Raw genomic sequence first — 23,281 nt, 5'->3', positions numbered from 1 at the left:
CGCGTTAATTTGCGGCCGTGATTTTGCACACTAACACTAACTCCCATTGAAATCAAAGGGAGCGTATAAAGCGCTCAAAATCTCACACGACGTATACGTGCCAGGTCACGCGGCAGGTTACTCCGTGTGAATGCACCCTAATTATACACCAGAAATCTGCTGTAAATTATATGGGACATGTACGCCAGCTAGAACATTTTCCTCTGGGCGCACAGCCCCGAGGAGGGTGTGTTGAGCTCATCATGTACGAGGTGTACAGTATGCTGGCTCTAGAGCTATGAAGACTGGTGTGAGTAATGCCAGTCTTTGTAAATCTGCCCCATTGTTTGTATGCTTACTAAGTAATCATAACGGATCACCTATGGTTCATCCATGTATGGGGCCAGCTTTTCCACAGATTTGTATATTTGGTGCTAATCCAGAGAGACTTGATCTTCCTAATACTGGCTATGAATGTATATTGTATTAGGATTTTAGTATCTACACACTTGTAGACCTTAAAACATGCAAAGAAGCTTTAAGCCCTAACTTAAAATAGCAAGACAGTCATGTATCTATTTTGATCCGAGGGCAAAAAATTTAAAAAGACTATTTATAGTTTCAGAATGATCTTGTGAGTGCAACCACATGTGAAAAAAACAGAGGTATTGTATATATTGTTTCTTCTGTGTTTTGACTGACAACATGTATGATTCTAGGGATGAGTTTATGAATATCACTGCTCTGGACCCCAATAAACTGAACGTCTTCAGAACAGTGCAAGAAATAACAGGTAAGAGGAAGGGCACTAAGATTATGGGTGCAAAAATAAGTTATACTTCAGGAATAGGAGCGTAATAGCTTGTTCTAAAATCAATCACACTTCTTACTTTAGGATACCTGAACATCCAGTCATGGCCAAAACATATGAATGACTTCAGCGTCTTCTCCAGCCTGACTACCATTGGTGGTCGGACTCTCATGTGAGTATAATATAAGGATGCAAATATGAATTTATTTTTGGTATGGTTTATAAGCTGTATGATTTAACATCATCTTATCAGGACAGAAGTCTAGAGGCCCCGATACACATTAGGTAGTCACTCAATCCTGTCAAATTTGGAGGGTTTGAATTACTTTTTCTAAAGTGCATGTGTTCTATGTATATGTCTAATGTGTATGAATGTGTATGTATTTCTATGTATGTGTTCTATGTATGCGTCTAATGTGTGTGTAGAGAAAAAATAGCAGGGGGCCTAGGACCGAGCCCTGAGGAACCCCGACAGCAAGGGAAAGAGGGGAGGAAACAGAGCCCGCAAATGATACACTGAAAGCGCGGTCTGAGAGATAAGAGGAGAATCAGGAGAGCGCAGTGTCATTGAGGCCGACTGAGCGGAGCATAGTGAGGAGGAGATGATGGTCAACAGTGTCAAAGGCTGCAGAGAGGTCCAGCAGAATAAGAAGAGAGAAGTCACCATTGTATTTAGCCATTAGGAGACTTTTGTGAGAGCCGTTTCAGTAGAGTGCAGAGCGCGGAAAACAGATTGTAAGGGGTCAAGCAGAGAGTTAGCAGAGAGATAGCGGATTAAATGAGAATAAACCAGGCGTTCCAAGAGTTTAGAGATGAAGGGGAGGTTAGAGACGTGTTGATAGTTAGCAGCACAGGACGGGTCCAGGGAGGGTTTTTTCAATAGCGGAGTTATAACAGCATGCTTGGAGGAGGATGGGAAGATTACAGAAGAGAGAGAGGTTAAATATTTTAGTAAGGTAAGTCATGACAGCAGGCAACAGAGATTGGAGAAGGTGTGAGGGGAAAAGGGTCACTACTTCAGGTTGTAGGGCGAGATGAAGAAAGTAGCTGGGAGACTTCCTCTTCTGTAACAGGTTCAAAAGATGACAATGGACAGTCTGAAGTGCAGTTGAGGGGGATCAGTATTATGGTAGGTGTGGGAATCAATGCCACCTGGGGCTTGGTCAGTTATTTCCCGACGGATCTTATCAATTTTATCATGGTAATAAGTGGCCAGGTCATCAGCACTAAGGTCTGTGAATGGTGTCTGCACCTTGGGTGTGAGTAAGGAGTGAAAAGTTTCAAAAAGCCTTTTAGGGTTGCTGGAGAGAGAAGAGATGAGGGCGGTGAAATAGTCTTATTTGGCGAGGTAAAGGACAGAACTATATGTTTTAAGCATAAATTTGAAGTGGAGGAAATCTGCAGGTGAACGTGATTTTCTCCAGAGACATTCGGCACACCTAGAGAACCGCTGAAGAAATCGTGTCTGTGGCATGTGCCAGGGTTGCTGCCTCCTATGTGGAACTTCATGAGTGGAGGGGGGGAGCCACCTCATCCAATGCATTTTTAAGGGTTTCATTATAGTGACTGGTGGCCAGATTGGGACAGGAGATTGAGGAGATGGGGGACAGAGAGGACTGTAGAGTATCTGAGAGGTGCTGGGTGTCGATAGCACGCAAATTTCTATATATGTGATGGGTAGGGGTATCTTGTGAAGGGGATAGAGCACTGATGGTGAGAGATAGAAGATTATGATCAGAGAGCCGCAGAGAAGAGTTAGTAAATTTAGAATCTGTGAGGAGTCGATGGAAGACTAGATCAATCGTGTTTCCATCTACATCTGTGGCAGAAGAAGAACATTGTAAAAGACCAAGAGAAGTGGTTAATGAGAGAAACTGTGAGGCAGCTGGGGAGCGAGGGGTGTCAATAGGGATGTTAAAGTCACATATGATGAGGGTAGAACTTTCACTGAATAAAAAGTGGGGAAGCCAAGAAGCAAAGTGGTCCAAAAATTGGTAGGGTGAGCCAGGCAGACCGTAGATCACAGCTACACGTAAGGAGAGCGGGTGGAAAAGTCTGATAGCATGGACTTCAAATGAGGAGAATGTGAGTGAGGGTACCGGTGGAATGGCCTGAAAAATGCACTGTGGTGACAGAAGTAAGCCTACCCCACCACCCTGCCTGTTGTCAGGCCTAGAGGTATGTGAGAATTGTAGGCCACCATGAGACTGAGCAGCAGGGGAGGCCGTATCTGCCTGCTGGATCCAAGTTTCAGTAAGGGCGAGCAGGCTGAGGGATTTAGTAAGGAATAAGTCATTAATATATTCTAGCTTGTTACACACTGAGCGGGCGTTCCAAAGAGAGCAGATAAAAGAGACAGGGGAGAGATGAGGGGAAGGGACACGGTAAATATTGATGAGGTTTGTAGGCCTTCTATGTGTGCATTACACATCACCATGCCAGCGTATTGATTTATGGTATAGATAAGGTGTTTTCCGCGCACATTACTGTCATAACATTGGTATTCTGCGTCTATATTACTTCTCCTTTGTCCTGCATTGTGTTTTGGTTGTCTTGTGCTTTCGACAAGAGACCTGATCCCTCAATGATATATTACAGACGTGGGGTGTCACTTCTAGTGATGAAGAACAACAATGTGACGTCTCTGGGCTTTCGTTCACTGCGAGATATCAGTGCTGGGAAGGTTTATATTGCAGAAAATGAGAACCTTTGCTATTATAACACCATTAACTGGAAAACCTTATTCCCAACTAAAAGGCAGAGCTTTGATATTAAGAACAACAAGTCTCCAGCTACTTGTGGTAAAGCGCTTTCTTATTCTGATCTTTAATTCTGTTCTGTCACTATCTTACATAATGATGATGACATTTTTTATTGGAAATTGTGTTGATGATGTAGTCCATTCAGTTCTTATCCTATCCGAATTAAGGAAATAAGTAGCAAAGTAAGATTTTAGCCATTATCGTGATTGGATCTGTAAAACATTTATCCACATCTCTATTACTGTAATAATTTTAGAAGAATTCTAGTTTATCCATAAATGAAATTAAAATAATATGTTCCAACTTAGTATCTTATCTTTTGCAGTCAAAGAAGGAAAAGTATGTGACCCACTATGTTCTGATAATGGCTGCTGGGGTCCGGGACCTGAACAGTGTCTATCTTGCAGAAACTTTAGTCGAGATGGGATCTGTGTACCATACTGTAACCTATACCAAGGGTAATTATTTTGCATATGTTATATCAATGACTAGCATTGTATGGTTGGTTCTATATGGTGACACTTTTTTCTTTATTTTTACTGAATAGAGATAGCAGGGAGTTTTCAAAGGATGGTGTTTGCTTGAAATGCCACCCAGAATGTCAGAGGGTGGAAGGAGCGCTAACCTGCAATGGAACAGTAAGACTTGCCTGCAAATGCTAATTCCCAACGCTCATCTATTTTTCCTGACACGTTTATACATATGCTCCAAATTATACTCTTCTTTATCACGTCAGGGTGCAGACTCTTGCACACAGTGTGTCAACTTCCGAGATGGGCTACATTGCGTGGACAAATGCCATGTTGTCATGGGAGAAAAAGGACCAATCTACAAGTACCCCAATGTGAATAAGATCTGTCTGCCTTGTCATGAGAACTGTACAGAGGGGTGAGTTCATATTCTTCATTATAATGGAATCTATATTTGTGGTATACGTTCTACTTACATTGAGGCAGCTAGTTTTGGAGTGAACCCCATATTCAGCCCACAGATGTACAAGTAAACAATAATGTTATTGCATAAGCAGCTGACTACAGGTTGGCATTGTCAACTTTGTGCTGTGCTGTTATTCTGTTATTCCTCCAGACAATGTATAATTAAATTGACAATTATTATGATTCAATACAGTGTGTCTTCCTACACAATTTACAATAACAACCAAGAAAGTGATGATCGAACAGATGGAAAAAACCTATTGAGAACCTATTGATTTCAGACTGTCCTCGATATGTCAACAATAATACTAATAATAATATAAGCAAGGTACAGATTATTTCTTTAGGGTCTTTCCCTAAGGATATAACGTGTACATGTGCTGTTATGTTATAGCCCTAAGGATATTACCTCTACCTTATGTGTACTTATTATTGACATTTGTGGAGTTTACCTATCCTCGCAGTGCCATGCAACCATTATACAATATATGTTTCCCCACAGTCTGACAATGTTAGAACTGTATTGACCTACTCCAGTGAAGTACAGTATGAGAGACCTCACAGAGCGGCCCCTACTAACCTTAATGCAGTTTCTAACTGTCCATTAATAATCACTAATGGTATTTATGTGACCTGAATCCCTCTTGCTACTATTAGTAATACCGCAATCCTCTCTTCTGACAGGTGTAAAGGACCAGACATACAGGACTGCACCAATAACGATCCACGTGCTGTTCAAAGGTAAGCTTAGCAAATACTGTGAGACTCAACTGTAGCAGGATTTATTTATTGTAATCATCCTGGTAAACTGGTGGGGGTCCCTTTATGGTTTTAAGTTTTATATATGTCGCATGACAAATGTGTCTAGTTGATGTGCAGTGAGTTGTGAGGAGACTATAATAGCAATATAGCAAGCTTCATCCAATATACTGGAGTGCTGGAGGCATTGGACAGCTGTCAGATAACCTGATGGTTCTGGAAAGTTTGGCATAGGTACCATATGACCATAGTAGCTGAATGAGAGGGATTTGTTCAGCCACTGATTATTTTCCTAAGGTCAGAATATGGCCACTCTGAATGTGATTGTGCCACCATAAATCTGGACAGTGTGTATGTGTGATTTTCATAAGGGTCTTTGCAAAGGAAAAATACATTTTGGCAGAACCATAGCCCTCTAGATGAAAATATATTGCACTCGGGCTATGGTGTACGTAAGCCAGACCACAAATCAGACTCGCACTCGTATTTTCTCACAGTCCGACTCCTGCTCTGACTCCGATTCCTTCATAGAGGGCCATGGTCAGTCACAAGCAGTAATTCATTAAAAAACTAGTGATTGAATTTCTATGAAACATCTAGTATAAGGAAAATGTTTGTTCTTGAAACATCTAATTATACAATATAGTAAATTGTATATGATTAATGGTGAGTCATTTATTTTGAAGCCGGAGCTGGTAGCAGTTTTTCTGACTCTGACTCAACAGCGTTCTATTACGCACAACAGACATTTTATAGATATAATATATTTATTGAAGGCAATAACAGTGATAAAAAGATGATGTTGAGCAGAATAAGAAGAGAGATCTAGCACAGGACAGTGAAGAATTAGAGTACCTGCACTGTCGTATTGTCCTGGCATTCCCCTTATTAACCCAGTGGGATAAGGAGAAGTCACAATCTTTGGCTGGATTCCTTTTCTCCATTAAACATGTACCAGTCAGTGAGAGGAACTGTGAGAACAATCATTCTGTGTTCCCCATGCAACCAGCATGTGATGTCAGCTATGATCTGCAGAATTGGATTGGAAATGTAGCTTTAGCTGTGCAGGAATTAGGAGAAAAATGAAATCCCATAGCCATGCTTTACACCCTTCCTGCCTCTATCATGCTGCTTCAGGCACCGGCATCCGAATATTACTCATCATATGACATCGCTGCAATTATCCCAATATTTCGGTGAAGTATTTCTGCTTCCCTCAGCCAAACATCTCAACTACTGCTGCCTGAGGTTAAAGTGTGCGTGGGTAACTCCTAGGTATCAGCCGCCAAGCAAAGCTCACTATATTATTACAATGGATAAACCTCCTAACCCTTAACATTGATAGACATCATAAGGCTCACCTTGTGGCAGGGGCAGGAAGGGTATTAGAAGTAGCCACCGAGCCACCTCCTTATTGCCTCATTGATCAAATGTTTAATCGTACTAATATTACTTGTGAGTGGTTAAACAATATCGGCATATAAAATGTGCGCTATTTTTGACAAACTATACAAATGACATTATGTCAAATATACAAGTAAATTAAGTGAAAATGACCCAATATTACTATGACATAAGATATCAATTTGTTAACTATTTTTACGTCTTTCTTCCACATAAGATCATCTTCATCTAATCTTTTGCAGTTGCACAGAATATTTGCATGTACAGGACCTTTTAGGCCCCCATGTTGCAAAAACACTGCGATTTACAGTACCTGCTAAATGTACTCTGGCTAATCCCATCCATACATAGCAGAAAATAATTGCAGCAGAAATCGCAGCATGTGAATTATACCTAGAGAAACGCTGCCGTTTTCCTTAGAGATATAATAGAGGCAGAAAGTCTGCAGAGAAAAACTGAACTTTCTGTGAAAATCGCTGCTAAAAAAATGCGATGCGGTCTTTTACCCTGCGTTTTTTGGCTACAGTTTGCTGCATGGGACCTTAGCCTAAAATAGTTGTGATCAGTATTTTGCTGCCCTCTAGAGGCTGTTATTGCTTTGTTCACAGTTAGTACATAGCTTTATATGTTCTGAGTTGTACAGAACAAAACCATCTACCTATTGAAGTTTATGGGCCCCTACTATACCCCTGTTTGTCTCCAATTTCATACACTGGCAGTCAGATGTTATTTTACTAAGAATCACTGCAAAGGAGGCAGAGAAAAGGTGCTGCCATGTTTTGCTGGATGTCATACGAAAGTGAGAATAATGCAGAACATTGGTAATAAGGAGCCACCTAGTGGCGACACAGGTTATGCGTATGGTTCTGTAACATGGAACAATGTAGACTTCATGTATCATTGGCTCTATGCAGACAGCTTTGCATGCAAATCAGTGGAGCGCTGCAAAATATCACCATGTAACCCCAGCCTATGACCTTATAAAGCAAATGTAAGCACTTAAAGTCATGAACATTGAATATGATTTTCTATTGTGTCCCCTTGTGAGAAGTTGTATACCAGAATTCTAAAAGTTCAGCTGACAACCATCATGACCAGTATAACTTCCACAAGGGTTGTCAGTCTCCTAGCTTTCCTAGCATCCTGTATAGCTAAATCACTTGACATCTTGTGCCTGAATGTATAACTAGAGTGAGTGAAATTTCCACAACTCTTCTGAAGAAGACAACTCAAGGACTCATATTGACTGGTAATTTTTCTTGGGTCTTAATTTTTATTGCAGCACAAAATAAAAGGGCTGAATTGGAGCCAGAAACTTTACGCTATTATTATCCCATAGTCTGAGACTTTTACATAAGAATATTAGTCCCAGGCTATAGCTACAGTTTTTACCTCTTTTCTTTACAGTAAAACCCAGGCGATGGTGGCAGGGGCTGTGGTTGTGTCTATATTTGTTCTGTGCTGCGGCACTCTCCTAGCACTACTGTACTGGAGAGGACAGAGAATCCGAAAGAAGCGAACTATGAGACGCTACCTGGAGAGAGGAGATGTAAGTACTATAAATGGATGCTGTTATTTTGGTATTTGGTGTCATCTTAATCATCTTAAGCTTTATTTGTGTTTTTTTGCTATATAATTATATAAAATTTTTGTCTGTTAGGGTTTCTGAGGCAGCATACTCTTAGGCCTTATTCACATGTCTACATATATCACATCTGTGTGGCCTCTGCATTTTTTGTGGACACCACATGTACCTATTCTTGTTTACATTTTTTTTTCCACTGATGCTGATGGATCACGGATACATTACACCAATGAAAGTCCATAAACCCATGGAAAAAATGCATAACATCAGTGTGTCGTCTGTTTTTCACAGATCCAGATACATAGAAACTATAGAAAGTGAAAGAAAACAAAAAGTTTGCTTCTCACAGACATCAAAAGTGGATCAACCAAGCACAGCACACCAATTGAAAATGTGGAGGTTGGGGTGCTGTCCAGGATCCTGTCCAGATGTGGACGTGTGAATGAGACCTTAGGCTCCATGGACACGGGCATGTGCATGTTCTCAATTTGCTAGTCATGTGTTTTATGGCTAGCACACTTAATAATTATTTTCTAGGGCCTCATATACATGTCCGTGTATTATTAGGGGTTTGTGTAGGGGCAAAACACAGGACAGGTCGTATCCCTGTTCATTTTGTGGGCTCATTTCTTGAAATTAATGGGACCATGTAGGGAATGGATGGTACATGGATATTATCCATGTGCCAGCCATGCTGTTTTCCCACTTGAAGATGCACACATACTTGTGTATGTAGCCTTAGGGAGCCTTCACACGGAGTTACGCTGCGCTCATTCTGAACGTAAAAACACGTTCAGAATGAGCGTGTAAAAAGCAGCTCCCTTTGACTTGAATGGGAGCCGGCATACGTGCGCTCCCCATTGAAATCAATGGGAGGCTTTTTTCCCTATTGCTTTCAATGTATCACGCGCGTATCACATTGAAAGCAATAGGGAAAAAAGCCTCCCATTGATTTCAATGGGGAGCACCCGTATGCTGGCTCCCATTCAAGTCAATGGGAGCTGATTTTTACGCGCTCATTCTGAACGTGTTTTTACGTTTAGAATGAGCGCAGCGTCACTCCGTGTGAAGGCTCCCTAAGGGTGCCTTCATACACGGTAGGTTTTGTTGCAAGTGAAAATCACTTCAGTATATCTGAATGGTGCTTGCAGAAATGCATGTGCTTGCTGACAGAACAATCACATTCAGATGAATGGAACTGGATTTCCGTTGCATAAATTTGTAGCGTGTGATGGCAGCCTTGGGAGCTGACAGATTACAATTGGAGTGACTGTATAGTGAGTGTCTATTATGTGCATGTATAATATCAGTGTAGTGTTGTAGTGAGGATGCAGGTCTTCTGGAATAAGTCCACTATGAGATGGTTACTCTTGTAGATCAGAACACTTTATTCCATGCTCCATCATGGCTCCCTGTCTAACAACTCCTCCCCCTAAGCTCGGCTCCTCCTCCATTACTACCTCACTGTTGCTAGGCAGACAAAGCAGAATAAGTAAGCAGAACAGAACATACAGAACATACTTATAACAACATCACATCTCTCCCCTTCTTATAAAAAAAAAAAAAAAAAAATGCAAACATTATAAATGAACAATAAATAAAAGGTCCAAACTGAAAAGAAAATTTTACTGCAGAACATAGTCCCTGAGGTGCGTTGGTGGCCTTCGACTTATCCTTGTCGGGTAGCGTTGAGACATCTCGTTATCAGAAACAGTCTGTGAATTTTCGGAGGTGTCTCTTGTTGGTGTTGCTGAACCAGTTGTACCTGGTGAAATTTCCTCATCATCTGTCTCCTCTGCACTTGCTCCTGGGTTGTAGTCACGAAGCTTTTTAAAATGGGAGATATTTCGTGTCACTTGATGACCCTGGCGTTGAGCAGTAACCATGGTACCTTTAACGTGTGTGATTTGAAAGGGTTCTGGATGATAAGGGGATGATAACTTGTCACTGGGTCTCAGCCTTTTAACAAGGACCCAGTCTCCCACATCCAGCTGTTTGAAGCGACAACTTCTCTTATCTGTATATCTTTTCATCCTGCCTTTGGCAAGGGAATCATTGAGGACCAATGGAGTCTGGACGTGAACTACTGGGATGTTTGGAAGCTTAATGCGCAAAGGCCTGCCGAAAAGCGCAGTCGCTGGCGGAGTTCCTGTAGTAGAGTGCGGGGTGGCTCTGTACTGTCTAAGGAATCTGTACAATTCTTGCTGCAAATCCTTGTGTTCCATGGTAGCAATCCGAAGAGTTTTATTGATTGATTGCATGAAGCGCTCCACTTCACCATTGGCTTGAGGCCAGTAAGGAGTTATTTTCCTGTGGTTAAAACCAAGATAAGTTGCAAAAGACTGAAAATCTGCACTATTGAAAGGTGGCCCATTGTCAGTCTTCACTGTTTCAGGTATGCCATATGCAGAAAAGATTTTGTCCAGTTTTGGTATGACAGCTCTTGCAGAGGTGGTGGAAACGGGTTCAATGACTGGAAACCTAGAAAAATCATCTATGACAACCAGTAAATAGGAATGATCTGGCAAAGTGCAGAAATCAACACTCACAGCAGTCCATGGATTGTCTGGCAGAGGTGTCATTTGTACTGGTGCTCGGCTATGGTCCACCGTAGTTGCTTGGCAAGGTATACATGTGGCAATAAGTGCTTCCACTTGTTTATCTAGTCCAGGAAACCATACTTTCTCCCTAAGTAATTGCTTTGTTTTAACTATACCTTGATGGGCCTCATGGGCCAGATCGATCACTCTACTCTGAAGTTTCTGAGGAATGACCAGGCGGTTGTCACGTAGTAGTATGTTTGAGTCAGATACAGAAAGAGAGTGTCTTGCATTAAAGAAGGCCTGCAAATATGCTGTTTGACCCTGCGGTTGAATACGAGTCTCAGCTAGAAAAGAGTTCCAGTTCTTAGACCGAACAGTGTCAATTACCAACTGAAGTTGGGGATCAGAATCCATCGCATGTTTAATTTCTTCGAGGGTCATTGCTCTTGGCACAGAGTGAGTAACAATGAAATTTACATGCTCCTCAGCTAAGACAGTGGCAGGCAAGTCGTCTTTGGTAGACTGTGGTGAAGGGTGTCTTGAAAAATAGTCTGCAGGGTTCCCAGCTCCTGCCTCATATATCAAGTGAAAGCGATAGTTCTGCAGGCGTAGTAGCCAGCGTTCAAGTCGTGGGGGTGGCTTTGATGAATGTTTATTGAAGATTGGAATGAGTGGTTTATGATCACTGACCACTGTGAATGGACGACCAAAGAGGTAAAGATGAAAATGAAGGCATCCCCATACAACTGCGAGAGCTTCCCTCTCAGTTTGAGAATAGCGCTGTTCCGTTTCTGTTAAAGCCTTGCTCGCATAGGAGACTGTGGAGATGCTGCCAGTTTTGGACACCTGAGTTAAAATTGCACCAAGGCCTACAGGACTGGCATCCACAATGAGCTCAGTAGACTTTAGTGGGTCAAAATAGGCCATGACCGCGTCACTAGAAAGACTGGACTTAAGTGTATCAAAAGCTGATTGATGTTCAACTGTCCATGACCAAGGAGTATCCTTTTTAGTGAGTTGTCGTAGGGGTTCAGAAACAGTAGCCAGATCAGGTATGAATCGTCCACAGTATGTGACCAGACCAAGAAAACTTCGAACATCTGAGACATTTTGTGGCTGGCTAGCAGAGGTTATGGCTGCTACTTTCTCAGGGTCTGCAGAAACACCATTTTCAGAAAAAATGTAGCCAAAAAAATTCAATGACGTCTTGTTGAACTCGCATTTTGATGGATTAACAGTTAAATTGCAGGTTTGCAGTCTCTGAAAGACTTGTTCTAGGTGATTGTCATGTTCCTCTTGGGTTGTGCCAAAGATAAGGATGTCATCACTAACATTGAGGACTCCAGGTATTCCTGAAAGAACCTGCCTGATAACATTCTGAAAGATTTCTGCAGCCGATGAAATGCCAAAGTTCAGCCTCTTGAACCTTCTTAGACCGACATGAGTGCTAAAAGTTGTGATATATCTGGAGTCTGGATGCAATTCAAGCTGATGATAACCAGATTTTAGATCAATTTTTGAGAATACTTTTGCACCATTTAGATCTGTGAGAATATCATCAATGGTAGGTGTAATGTGCCTTTCTCTTTGAATGGCTCGATTGGCATGTCGCATATCCACACATAACCTGATTTTACCAGGCTGCTTAGGTTTAGGCGCAACAACAATTGGTGAGACCCAGGGAGTTGGGCCCTCGACACGTTCAATAACATCATCTGTCTCAAGGTCTTGTAGCTCTTTCTCCACTAGCTTGCGGACATGGAATGGGATGCGCCTGTGAGGTTGGACTGACGGCTGGACTGACTGGTCAATGTGTAATTTCACTTGAAAGTCTTTCAGCTTTCCTATGCCTTGAAAGAGTTGAGGATATTTCTGCATAATAGTTTGGACAGAAGAGTGTGTTACGCTGTTTGCCAGTTGCACTAGGCCCAGAGATACCGCACTATTGCAGCTGAGAAGAGTGTCTGCAGAACACTCCACTACATAGAAAGTGTCCGTGATGGATTTCCCTTCAGCCGTTAGTAATGCCTGAAATTTGCCACATAGGGGTAATGCAGTAGCTGAACCATAAGGATATATCTTCAGGTTAGTGCCTTGCAAAGCAGGTTTGTTCTTTAGCTGGCTATAAGTGGCATGACTAATAACATTGACAGACGCCCCTGTGTCTACCAGTGTCTCCACCGGATTGCCATGTATTAAGATGACTTGTTTGGGATTAGACATTGCATGCACATTGCGAGACCCCTCAGTCACTGAGAATAAGTAGGTGCTACTGGGCTCATCCGCAGGGGACACTGACTGCACTGCCTGAACTTTCTGTGGCAAGGCTTGTTTAGCAGAGAGAGAAGATTGTGATTTTGATCTGCAGACTTTTGCAAAGTGATTTTGTTTCCCACAGTTATGACAAGTTACTCCCTTTGCTGGGCATGGTTTCTGATGAGGATAAGGACCTCCACAGTTGTAGCAGGCTGCAGCCTGTGTGTGAGGCACATGTGGCTTCTGAGTGAGCTTTGCTACAGAAGATGGCTGCTCTGGTATACAGTCTGTGTTCTCTATAAGTTTAGCTTGATTCTCTGCTGCATCATGAATACGTGCAATGTCCAGTAGCTTTGCTAAAGTCATGGTGGGATCTCTGAGTGCCTGTCTCCTTAACTTAGAGGACACACAACCTTGTATGATTTGCATCAGAATTTCCTTGTCTATATCTGCAAATTCACAGTAAGCTGCAAGTTGTCTTAAGCGGACATGATATTCATCAATGGTTTCTGTTGCTGACTGTTTTGACTGTCTAAACTTGAAAATTTCAAAAGCTGCATTTATGTATGGAGAGAAATGCTTAGTTAGTGCTGCTTTGCTTAGATCATAGTCACTGTCCTCCCCTGTATTGGGCAGAGTTGTGAAGATATCATAGACTTGCTCCCCTGCATAGTGTAACAACATGGCTTTCTTTCTTGCATTGTCAGTAATGTTTATTGCTTGCAGGAATATCTCAAAGCGTTTCAGCCATTTATTCCAGCATGCTGCTAAGTTTGCTTGGGGCTGGTGCACATCAAATACAGCAAAGGAGGGTAAGCAGGCCATGGCTGGTGCTAGGATTGCAGTCTTGTACACAGTTTTCTGTAGCAGTGAAATACCTTTAGCTGATTATTCTTAATCCTCGTCGCCAATTGTAGTGTTGTAGTGAGGATGCAGGTCTTCTGGAATAAGTCCACTATGAGATGGTTACTCTTGTAGATCAGAACACTTTATTCCATGCTCCATCATGGCTCCCTGTCTAACAACTCCTCCCCCTAAGCTCGGCTCCTCCTCCATTACTACCTCACTGTTGCTAGGCAGACAAAGCAGAATAAGTAAGCAGAACAGAACATACAGAACATACTTATAACAACATCACAATCAGTATCTACCTTTATGCTGCTAGGTAGATACAAGATGTTAAAAATATAGATTAAATAATAGTATTACTATTTCTTCTAAGGGTAATGAAATGTTGGATCCATCAGAAAAAAACAACACTGTACAGGCTCGAATATTCAAAAGCACAGAACTGAAGAAACTCAAAGTTTTGGGATCCGGGGTATTCGGCATTGTGCACAAGGTATAATAATTGTAGCAACTACTCTACATTTTAATGCACATTGGCTGTAATAGACGGAATGATTTATCTCAATATGTGCATACACCTACCAAAGATGATATTGTAATTGTTTGTTACTTAAATACATACAGATGAACTGTCCAGTCTTAATACATTAACCTGCTCTTTTTATTTCACCACATCCTCACATATACCTTCCTCTGTGCAGGGTGTTTGGATCCCTGAAGGTGATTCTGTTAAGATCCCCGTGAGCATCAAAGTGATACAAGATCGCAATGGTAGTCAGACATTTCATGCAGTCACTGATGTAAGTCCAGTCAGCTTTTTATGTGTTAGAAATGCAGATTTAAGATAACTGTCAGTAAATAGCTGGAAGAAAATGGAGACATGTTTGTAATAAACTTTCATTAGTTTTTAATCTATTTGTACTTGGAAAGTAAATTTCGGCCTTGTCACCATGTTCATGAATAGTAACAACTATCTTACTCCACAGCACATGCTCGCAATGGGGAGCCTGGATCATGCCTGTATCGTACGATTGCTGGGTATTTGTCCAGGGACAGAGCTGCAACTGGTCACACAGCTTCTGCCTATGGGCTCAATACTCCAGTATGTTAGGCAACACAAGGACACTGGTATTATCGGCCCTCAAGTGCTGCTAAACTGGTGTGTCCAGATTGCCAGGGTGAGTCTTGCTATTCACATACATAAAAGATTATTTTTACTGTGAATGTGGTTGTACAGTCCTAACCGTCTGGGTATATATTACTGTACTGCTTGCTATACACATATGATATGCTGACAGCTGAGCTGCTATCTTCCCTGCCTCTACTATGAATCCATTAAGTGTACATATTAGTTCCATTAGGGGAATACACCCCATCTAGTCACCTGTGACATTGCTTATTATTTAGTAAAAACCTATTCGGAAATAACTTACCTTGTCCAAACCTTACATGTCTGATTGGAGAAGTTAGAAGGAAGTCAGTCTGTTTCCATATACATTACCGGTAAAGTCATGATGGATAATATAAAGCAGCTAATCCCTGCACCAACAGTGACTAGTGTGACTATGTATTAGTACATAGTGCTAGGTATCACTATTTGTTCTATTTCTTATATAATAATATAGTTAGAAAATGTGCTGTTTGGTTTTTTTTGGGTTTTTTTCCCCAACATTGTAAATTTTATTGGACATCTCAGAAGAGAAGAGATGAAATCCCTGAATCTCATTAATCCACATGGAACAGTGTGATGTCAAGTAACTGGAAACTATCAATCTGTTCAACATAATCAGAAAATTATTTGTGTTGTTTGTTTTTTTCCAGGGCATGTACTACTTGGAGGAACATCGCATGGTTCATAGGAACCTTTCAGCTCGTAACGTCCTTATGAAAAATCTCAATCATGTACAAGTGTCAGATTTTGGTGTGGCAGACTTGTTGTATCCAGATGACAAGAAGTATTGCTACAATGAAATCAAGGTGGTGTTTTATATTTATAGATACATGTTTGCTGTAGAATTATTACACGGGAGACTGATCAAAACTAGTGCCAGGAAAAGTGCAGGCAAAGCCCATAATAACCAGTCAAAGAGACCCCAATCTAGTAGTCCGCCATAAGCGTCACCTGCACTTGTCTTCTGCAGTTGTGATCAATCACCCCTATCAGTTTGTACTATAATAAAACCTGACAAGTAATATTTTTGTCCTACACATATTTTACCGCATTATATCATATAGTATTAGAGTGTGTAATAAGCTGCAGATGAAGATGAAGTCTAGGAACATTTTAGCACCCAACCTTATTCAAAGTGAAACATGAATAGTGTTGTATTTGATTGTTTGAATTGTCCTATTTTATTGATGTGAATACACACAAGGTTTCATGTATCAAACCTGCCTACAGAAAAACTAAATACCTTATTGTTCAGATTCAGGTCATTTTTAAAGCGAAGGTAACAAAGTCAGAACATTAGATCCAATGTGTGTAATACACGTAACACAAGACACATTCTTACCTTCACATCATTTTATGCAATCTTAAATTACCTTATACTTGTGATATATTTTCTTAGCCTTAAAAAATCTATAAAATGTTTTTAGAACTGACTTTTTATGAAAAACCGCTACGAGTATAATTTACGGGTGATTGTTTCTATTTGTGATACAGATTAAGCAATTAAAGGGATTTTCCAACCAACAACACTTATTCTTTGCCCACAGTATAGGAGATCAATCCCTGATCAATGGTGGTCCAACCTCTGTCCCATGTGTCCCAAGTCCCATGTGTGAACAGAATTGTAGTGTACATGCATGACCAACACTTCCTCCACTTCTATGGAACTGTCAGTCACTGTACTTGGCTGTTTCCTTCAGTCCCATAGACGTCAATGGAGTAGTGGTCACATATTCACAAAGGGGACTCATCATTGCCAAGGGTCCCAGCAGTCAGACCCTAGAAATCAAACCCTTCACTCATCCTTCTTGTAGATATAAGATAAGCCTTTTTAGGGAGAAACACCTTTAATGCTGTTGTTTGGTCATGTATAAACTTAAGAAGGAGAATAATTTTGTTACTAGTATAACTTTGGATAACTATAAGGGGCCATTCACACGGAGTAAAGTGGCGCTGATTCTGCCACGATAACTCGCGGCAGAATCAGCACTGATAAAAAGACTCCCATTGAGTTCAATGGGTTCCGTCTTTCACGGAAATCAATGTTTTAAAAAGCCTCCCATTGATTTCAATGTGTTCTGCGTGGAAGATGGAACCCATTGAATTCAATGGGAGTCTTTTTATCAGCACTGATTCTGCTGCGAGCTATCGTGGCAGAATCAGTGCCACTTTACTCCGTATGAATGCCCCCGAACAGTGTTTTGCTCCCATTTTTTATTTATCTTTGTTTTTTTCTCTGACTCCTTGCAGACACCCATCAAATGGATGGCTCTGGAAAGCATACACTTTGGCAAATACACTCATCAAAGTGATGTATGGAGCTACGGTGAGTCTACTGTATTGTAATGGTCCTTTTTTGTGAAGTTTCAGCTTTTCTCTTACATAGTACATCATTCTATTACACTTTATTCATCACCTTGGAAAGATACAGATTTTCTTTAAATTGTGACTCTTCAGCACTAATATCACGTGGTGTTTTCCTTCCTCCCAGGTGTGACATTGTGGGAAATGATGACATTTGGAGATGAGCCGTACCCAGGTATCCGCCTGTCCGAAGTACCAGACCTTCTTGAGAAAGGGGAGCGACTGCCTCAGCCTATAATCTGTACCATTGATGTCTACATGGTCATGGTAAAATGTGAGTGTCAGCTTTAACCTCATCTGTTTTCTTCATATATCTCTGATAATATTCTTCATGCATCTGAATACTGACATGTTTGACTTCCATCTTAGGCTGGATGATTGATGAGAATGTTCGACCTACATTTAAGGAGCTGGGAAATGAGTTCACCCGTATGGCCCGAGATCCTCCCCGCTACCTGGTCATAAAAGTGAGAAATTTTTCTGGGAGTGCTCCATAACTGGATGCAGCTTCTGTCAACCTTATTTTAGTATACTGGGCTAGATGAAGGCCTTTGTATTCATATCTTGTTATGTATTTCACAAAACACCTCACTGAGGCACCTGACTTCCTAATTACATCATGGAAGACAGATTTGCATATTCTTCCCATGGTTCCTTGCAAGGTGGAGTGCTAAAGGCTTAATAAGTCTCCACACACCTATATGGTGGTCTCTCCCCAAGGAGTGACGATATCTCCCTAACCCTGTCTAAGCCTCTCACCTTTACCAGGTTAGTCTTCTCTACACCGGGCTGACGAGATGCAATAACATCGAAACAGCCGTCCTCGGTTGAGAGACTATACCTGGTAATAATCCCAGCATCACACGTATAACAAAGGCCTCTTGGAAGGTCGAGCATGATGTTAAAGGGAGCAGCCTTTATTGGGCTATCTCACTGAGATTCTGTCTTCCTAATTACATCGGGGAAGACAGGCTTGCACATTCCAGTGAGCGACCTCTGGTTTACAACACTGAGGCACCTGACTTCCTAATTACATCATGGAAGACAGATTTGCATATTCTTCTCACAAAACACCTCAGACAATGTCTTCCGATTTATCATTACATTTTATTCCTGTCTTTCTACTTGCAGCGAGACAGTGATGCTCCACACTTACCTCTCCTTGGAGAAGCGCCACAACTGAGTGATAAAGAAGAAGTGGAGGATATTGAAAATGATTTAGGCACAGAAGAAGATGAAGATGTGGAACCACATCCTAAAACTCCAAGCACTGTCTATGCATCCCGACAGAGAATAGACTACTCCAGGGTATGAGTTTAACTAACACAACTCCATCTACTATTCAAGTATCTTGTTGACAATTCGGTTCTTTATCTCTGTTTGTATGCTTCAAAGGTGGCTCAGTTTTCATGTATTAAGCATATATGTAATTGTTACTGGTTTATTTGTTGTTTCCCTACCAACACCAATTTTTAGATCTGTGTTCTAGCTGCTGTACTTCTAAGGTATGCATCTACAACCCTAACTTTCATGGTAGATTGTACTGTATAGCGCTTGGTGATTCAACAGATTGGGTTGACAGTTTGTCACCTGAAGTGGCATTTTGTTAACAGAACCTATATTGACCGATATGTTATATGGTTAATCTCAAAATGTGGATTCTGTGGTGCATAATATATGCTTATTTCAGGTGACCTTATGGTTTTGCCATTTGTATTTTAGAGTCAGAGTGTGCAGAGTTCTCTTGCTGGATACCTCCCTATGAGCCAGAGCATTGGTACCATCAACAAGAAGGTAACACATAACTGAGAAAATATTGAATTGCTTTGCAGTTTAGAAATATTCTTTATATATATACTGTATATATATATATATATATATATATATATATATATATATATATATATATAAAGAGAGAGAGAGGGAGTTTTACTTAGTTAAATGTGCCTGAATTCTGTTTCCATTGCCATGCAAAAATTGATGAATATGCCTTGCACCACAATTATTATACTGTATGTTTGAGATTTGTGGGGCAGATTTAGTAAGCCTGTTATTTCATATGCCAGTCTTAATAAAGATCTCAACTGGTGCAGAGAGAGACTCCGGCCTCTTCATAAATTTGTCGCACATCTATGTGCCTGAATGGAGATCTATGCCTGTCAGGAGTTGGCACAGATTTCCATTATAACTCATGAAAACTGCCATAAGTTATAATCAATATGTCAGGCCAAGGTGCCCCTGCCCCAGCACTTTACGTTTGCTGTCCTGATCCACACACTTTCACACAATGTGGCGAGTAAGGAGTAAAATGGGGTTGTGGCACACATTTGGTGCTAGAAGAGGCCTTGCGCCAAATGTGCACTACAATATCATCATACATCAATATAGTTCCCCCAATGTACCAAAATTTTCTTTAGATTGCCTGGTGTAAGTGTAGTATCACTAAGTCTCAGGATTAGTAAATCTGCTTCATTCTTTTGTTCTAATTTTTTTTATAATAATTTGTCACTTGGAACCGTGTAGAGGAATCTCAAGATGTTCTTCTGTTTCAGAGTTCAATTCATCGTGCTGATCCAAGTCCCAGGCGTGTGACCAGGAGAAGGCAGGATTCTGTAGGCCGCACTGTGTCAGAGTCATCTGAGGGCTGTTGTACTCTATCTGACATGGAAACAGCAGAGGAAACATCATTTGGATTTGGAAGTCTGAGTCGTAGCCCTCGCTCACGTTTAGACAGCGCTTATCGCTCCCAGAGGGAAAGCCTACTTGCTGCTACTCCAGATACTGACAGCGAGTACATTATGCCTCAGCTCAGCCAGGGAGGTACGTACTCATATGAACCGCAGTTAAGCCATAGCTGGACTTAATGCAGGAATAATATAGAATTAATTTAAAAAAATATATAATAATAGAAGTTGTTACATCCATGAGCCAAGAAAATAACAAAATGTTAATAGTTATAGAAATGTGAGAAATAAAGCAATGTATTTATTAGTTATACCATCAATGGACATACACATTACACATGAACGGTTCCTGAACAAGTCAACAATTCAATGTATGCAGGGGCAAACCTGATAATTCCACTCCTATGTTCCAAAAGACAAGGCATTGAAAATGCTTTGAGCTTCTGATCTAGAACACAAAGGGCCTTCATCTGGTCTGGTCATGCCATTAGTAGTATGTCAATAGACAACAGCAGTGTATAATTGTGATATAACAGAAATGATGGACCTTTCTCTAACTATGCACAATATGGAAAGTTTGTGTGTCATTTCCTCTGGCTTGCTAGGTCAGAAATAATAAGATTAAATAAGTTTAGCCAACTGTTCCACAATGGAAAGTTACTCCTATGCACACATTTATCCTGCTTATCTCTTTACATTCTTGCACAGATCTCTCAGAGGATGGAACACTAAAGTCCCAAGGCTCCAGATCGGTAACCCCATGCATGGCCAATGAAGAAGATGATGATGAATATGAGTATATGAACAGGAAGAGGCAGACGTCAGAGAGCTTGGAGTACGAGTATATGGACATTAGAGGAGCAAGGGATGGAAACAAGGAGGGCATAAACTGTACAAGACAGGACAGTAAAGATGAGTATTATGAATATGAAAACAAGGAGGACTACGAATATATGAACGAGCATGGAAGAAGTAGCCAGAGCCAAGAACTAGATAATGAAGGTGCAGAGTACACCTACATGAACCGAAGTAGCAAAATCAGTAAGGACAGCGATTCAGATGACAAACAGGGCTATGAGGACATGAAGTTAATCACAAGCCAGCCAAAGTCCTTGGACAAACCCACAGTGGTTCCACAAACATGCCACAGAGAGGCATTACAAAGAGGTTACATCCAGCCTCTGCGAGAACTGGAAGTAAAAGACTGTGCATTTGATAACCCCGACTACTGGCACAGCCGCCTGTTTGTTAAGAGTGACCTGCAAATGACATAAAAATACTAATGTGCCAGGCAATCTCATTCCTTCATCCATGTTTAGTATATGCTCAAATAGGATATCATCCTAATATGTACTGTCTGCAGTGGCAGAAATATAGTCCTCCATTTCTGGGACAAAAAGGATGTTCATTGAGCCAAATGTTAAGAACAACAGTGGTTTATTATCGGCTACTGTGATAAAAAGGGAAGATTTTATATGTTTGTCATGCTAAACAGCAGCCACCTGTCTGGCTATTCCCAAGCGACCGGATGCCAGGAACTGAAGTCATGAAGGGTATAATATAATTGTACAACATCAGTATTTACAAGGGACGCTGCTAAGTTTATAAATGAAATAATGCCACTCTGTTCTAGAATTTAAGATTCCAGATATTACATGAAATATTGTCTCTGAATCAATCTGAAATACTACAAATGGGTAGAACTTGTGTTTCTTAGAAATTATACGCTGTGAGTGAAAACAAGCGATACTGTGTAGCGGAAAGTGTAGTGGAAAGTTCTTCTTCCAGATCTCTGGTACTACTGCTTGTGCCATAACACAGGAATTTTCTCTTTATTGTTCCTAGAATTTGTTTTGTGCACCGAACTTTAAGTCCTGTAATAGGTGTAAGAGTATATTAGCTTTGCCTGCAGTGGTACTATAAGCATGAGATAGTAATATACGAGCGCGCATTCATAGTCCAGTGCAATGGTCTACACTACATTCTCATCTACTGTACCTGCAGCCTTGGGTAACCTTTAGCCTTTCATTTAAGCACTTACTATTTTCAGTACTTGTATATTTCAAAGTAAATGCCTAAAAGAGCAGAAACAATAAATGACAAGACTGCACTGCCATAGAAAATGTAGCTTGAGATGGAAATAGTAGAACCAGCCAACTACTGAATATTTTGACCACTAAAAATAGTATCCAATATATTGTATGTAGCATCTTTGTGGTCTTTTAAGGAAATATTCCTGGAACCGCAATCACGTCTTGCGGTTTCCATTATCCAAATTTCATAGTAAGCAAGGAAAACACAAAGATACCACACCTAAGCGTGTACTAAAAAGGCTGCATAACCACGTGGAAATGACTAAATCTCCATTCATTACAATTGTGTCTCTGGTCTTCTATGAAGATAATTTCAATGTAAATTTTATGTTGTTGGATTAAGAGTAGGGTTGAGCCGATCTTGAGATTTCAGGATCGTTTTTAAAATCCGACTTCCGATCATTTTCCATTCGAACCCGATCCCAATTCCGATCCCAATGCAAGTCAATGGGATTTTTTTTAGTAATCAAAGATCGGATTTTAAAAACGATTCTATTCACTACACAGCATGGAGTTTAAAAATTTAATGCTTTAATTGTTAGATGCCACGCTGTGTAGTGATTAAAAAAAATCCTCTGGCTACTTAGTCCCACCTGGTGTCCACTTACCTGCACAGATTGCTGGTCCGGTCCCCGTTGTTCTCGCTCCTCTTCTGGGGCTTGTGGCTTAGGAGAATGTGGGCGGGTACAGGGTGGCGACATGTGAGTGCATCACTCACGTCCCCCCTCTCAGTACCCGCCCACACTCTCCTAAGCCACAAGCCCCGCCTTCTTCCTAGGTCTGTAACACTAACCTGAGAGGCGGGGACAGCGAGGCCAGAAGAGGCGAGAAGAGGAGCGAGAACAGCGTGGACTGAACCAGCGATCTATCCAGGTAAGTGTTAGCTACTAGAGATGTTAGCTAGTCTCCCATTAGAATGAATGGACGCAGCCGACGTGCAGGGGGTTAAGCAGCCAGACGCTGACACAGGCTGTGTGTCGTCTGCATCCATTCATTCCTATGGGACCTAGCTAACATTGTTAGCTTTTGCCACAATGCTTGGCCAGTAGCTAAATAACCTCTGACCTCGATCCCGCCTAAAAAGAT

At 41.1% G+C, this 23,281-nt stretch overlaps 1 protein-coding gene across 1 annotated transcript in view; it reads left to right on the top strand.

Moving 5' to 3' along the window:
- Positions 1 to 22,727, top strand: part of ERBB3 (erb-b2 receptor tyrosine kinase 3) — a 65,920-nt gene extending 43,193 nt beyond the window's left edge. Inside the window, exons 10-28 of the mRNA XM_075265585.1 lie at positions 699 to 772; positions 875 to 962; positions 3,389 to 3,591; positions 3,878 to 4,010; positions 4,100 to 4,190; positions 4,289 to 4,440; positions 5,172 to 5,228; positions 8,058 to 8,199; positions 14,257 to 14,376; positions 14,585 to 14,683; positions 14,870 to 15,061; positions 15,705 to 15,860; positions 17,305 to 17,380; positions 17,546 to 17,692; positions 17,788 to 17,885; positions 18,550 to 18,726; positions 19,141 to 19,212; positions 19,971 to 20,238; positions 20,811 to 22,727. Coding sequence (XP_075121686.1) covers positions 699 to 772; positions 875 to 962; positions 3,389 to 3,591; positions 3,878 to 4,010; positions 4,100 to 4,190; positions 4,289 to 4,440; positions 5,172 to 5,228; positions 8,058 to 8,199; positions 14,257 to 14,376; positions 14,585 to 14,683; positions 14,870 to 15,061; positions 15,705 to 15,860; positions 17,305 to 17,380; positions 17,546 to 17,692; positions 17,788 to 17,885; positions 18,550 to 18,726; positions 19,141 to 19,212; positions 19,971 to 20,238; positions 20,811 to 21,376 — 2,911 coding nt within the window. The 3' untranslated portion in view covers positions 21,377 to 22,727. The remainder of the gene's footprint in view (positions 1 to 698; positions 773 to 874; positions 963 to 3,388; positions 3,592 to 3,877; positions 4,011 to 4,099; positions 4,191 to 4,288; positions 4,441 to 5,171; positions 5,229 to 8,057; positions 8,200 to 14,256; positions 14,377 to 14,584; positions 14,684 to 14,869; positions 15,062 to 15,704; positions 15,861 to 17,304; positions 17,381 to 17,545; positions 17,693 to 17,787; positions 17,886 to 18,549; positions 18,727 to 19,140; positions 19,213 to 19,970; positions 20,239 to 20,810) is intronic.
- The last annotated feature ends 554 nt before the right edge of the window (positions 22,728 to 23,281 follow it).

Source organism: Leptodactylus fuscus, chromosome 2 (genome assembly GCF_031893055.1).
Source record: "Leptodactylus fuscus isolate aLepFus1 chromosome 2, aLepFus1.hap2, whole genome shotgun sequence".
NCBI lineage: Eukaryota > Metazoa > Chordata > Amphibia > Anura > Leptodactylidae > Leptodactylus > Leptodactylus fuscus.
The sequence above is the reverse complement of the archived record's forward strand: the minus strand, read 5'-3'. Positions and strand labels throughout refer to the sequence as shown.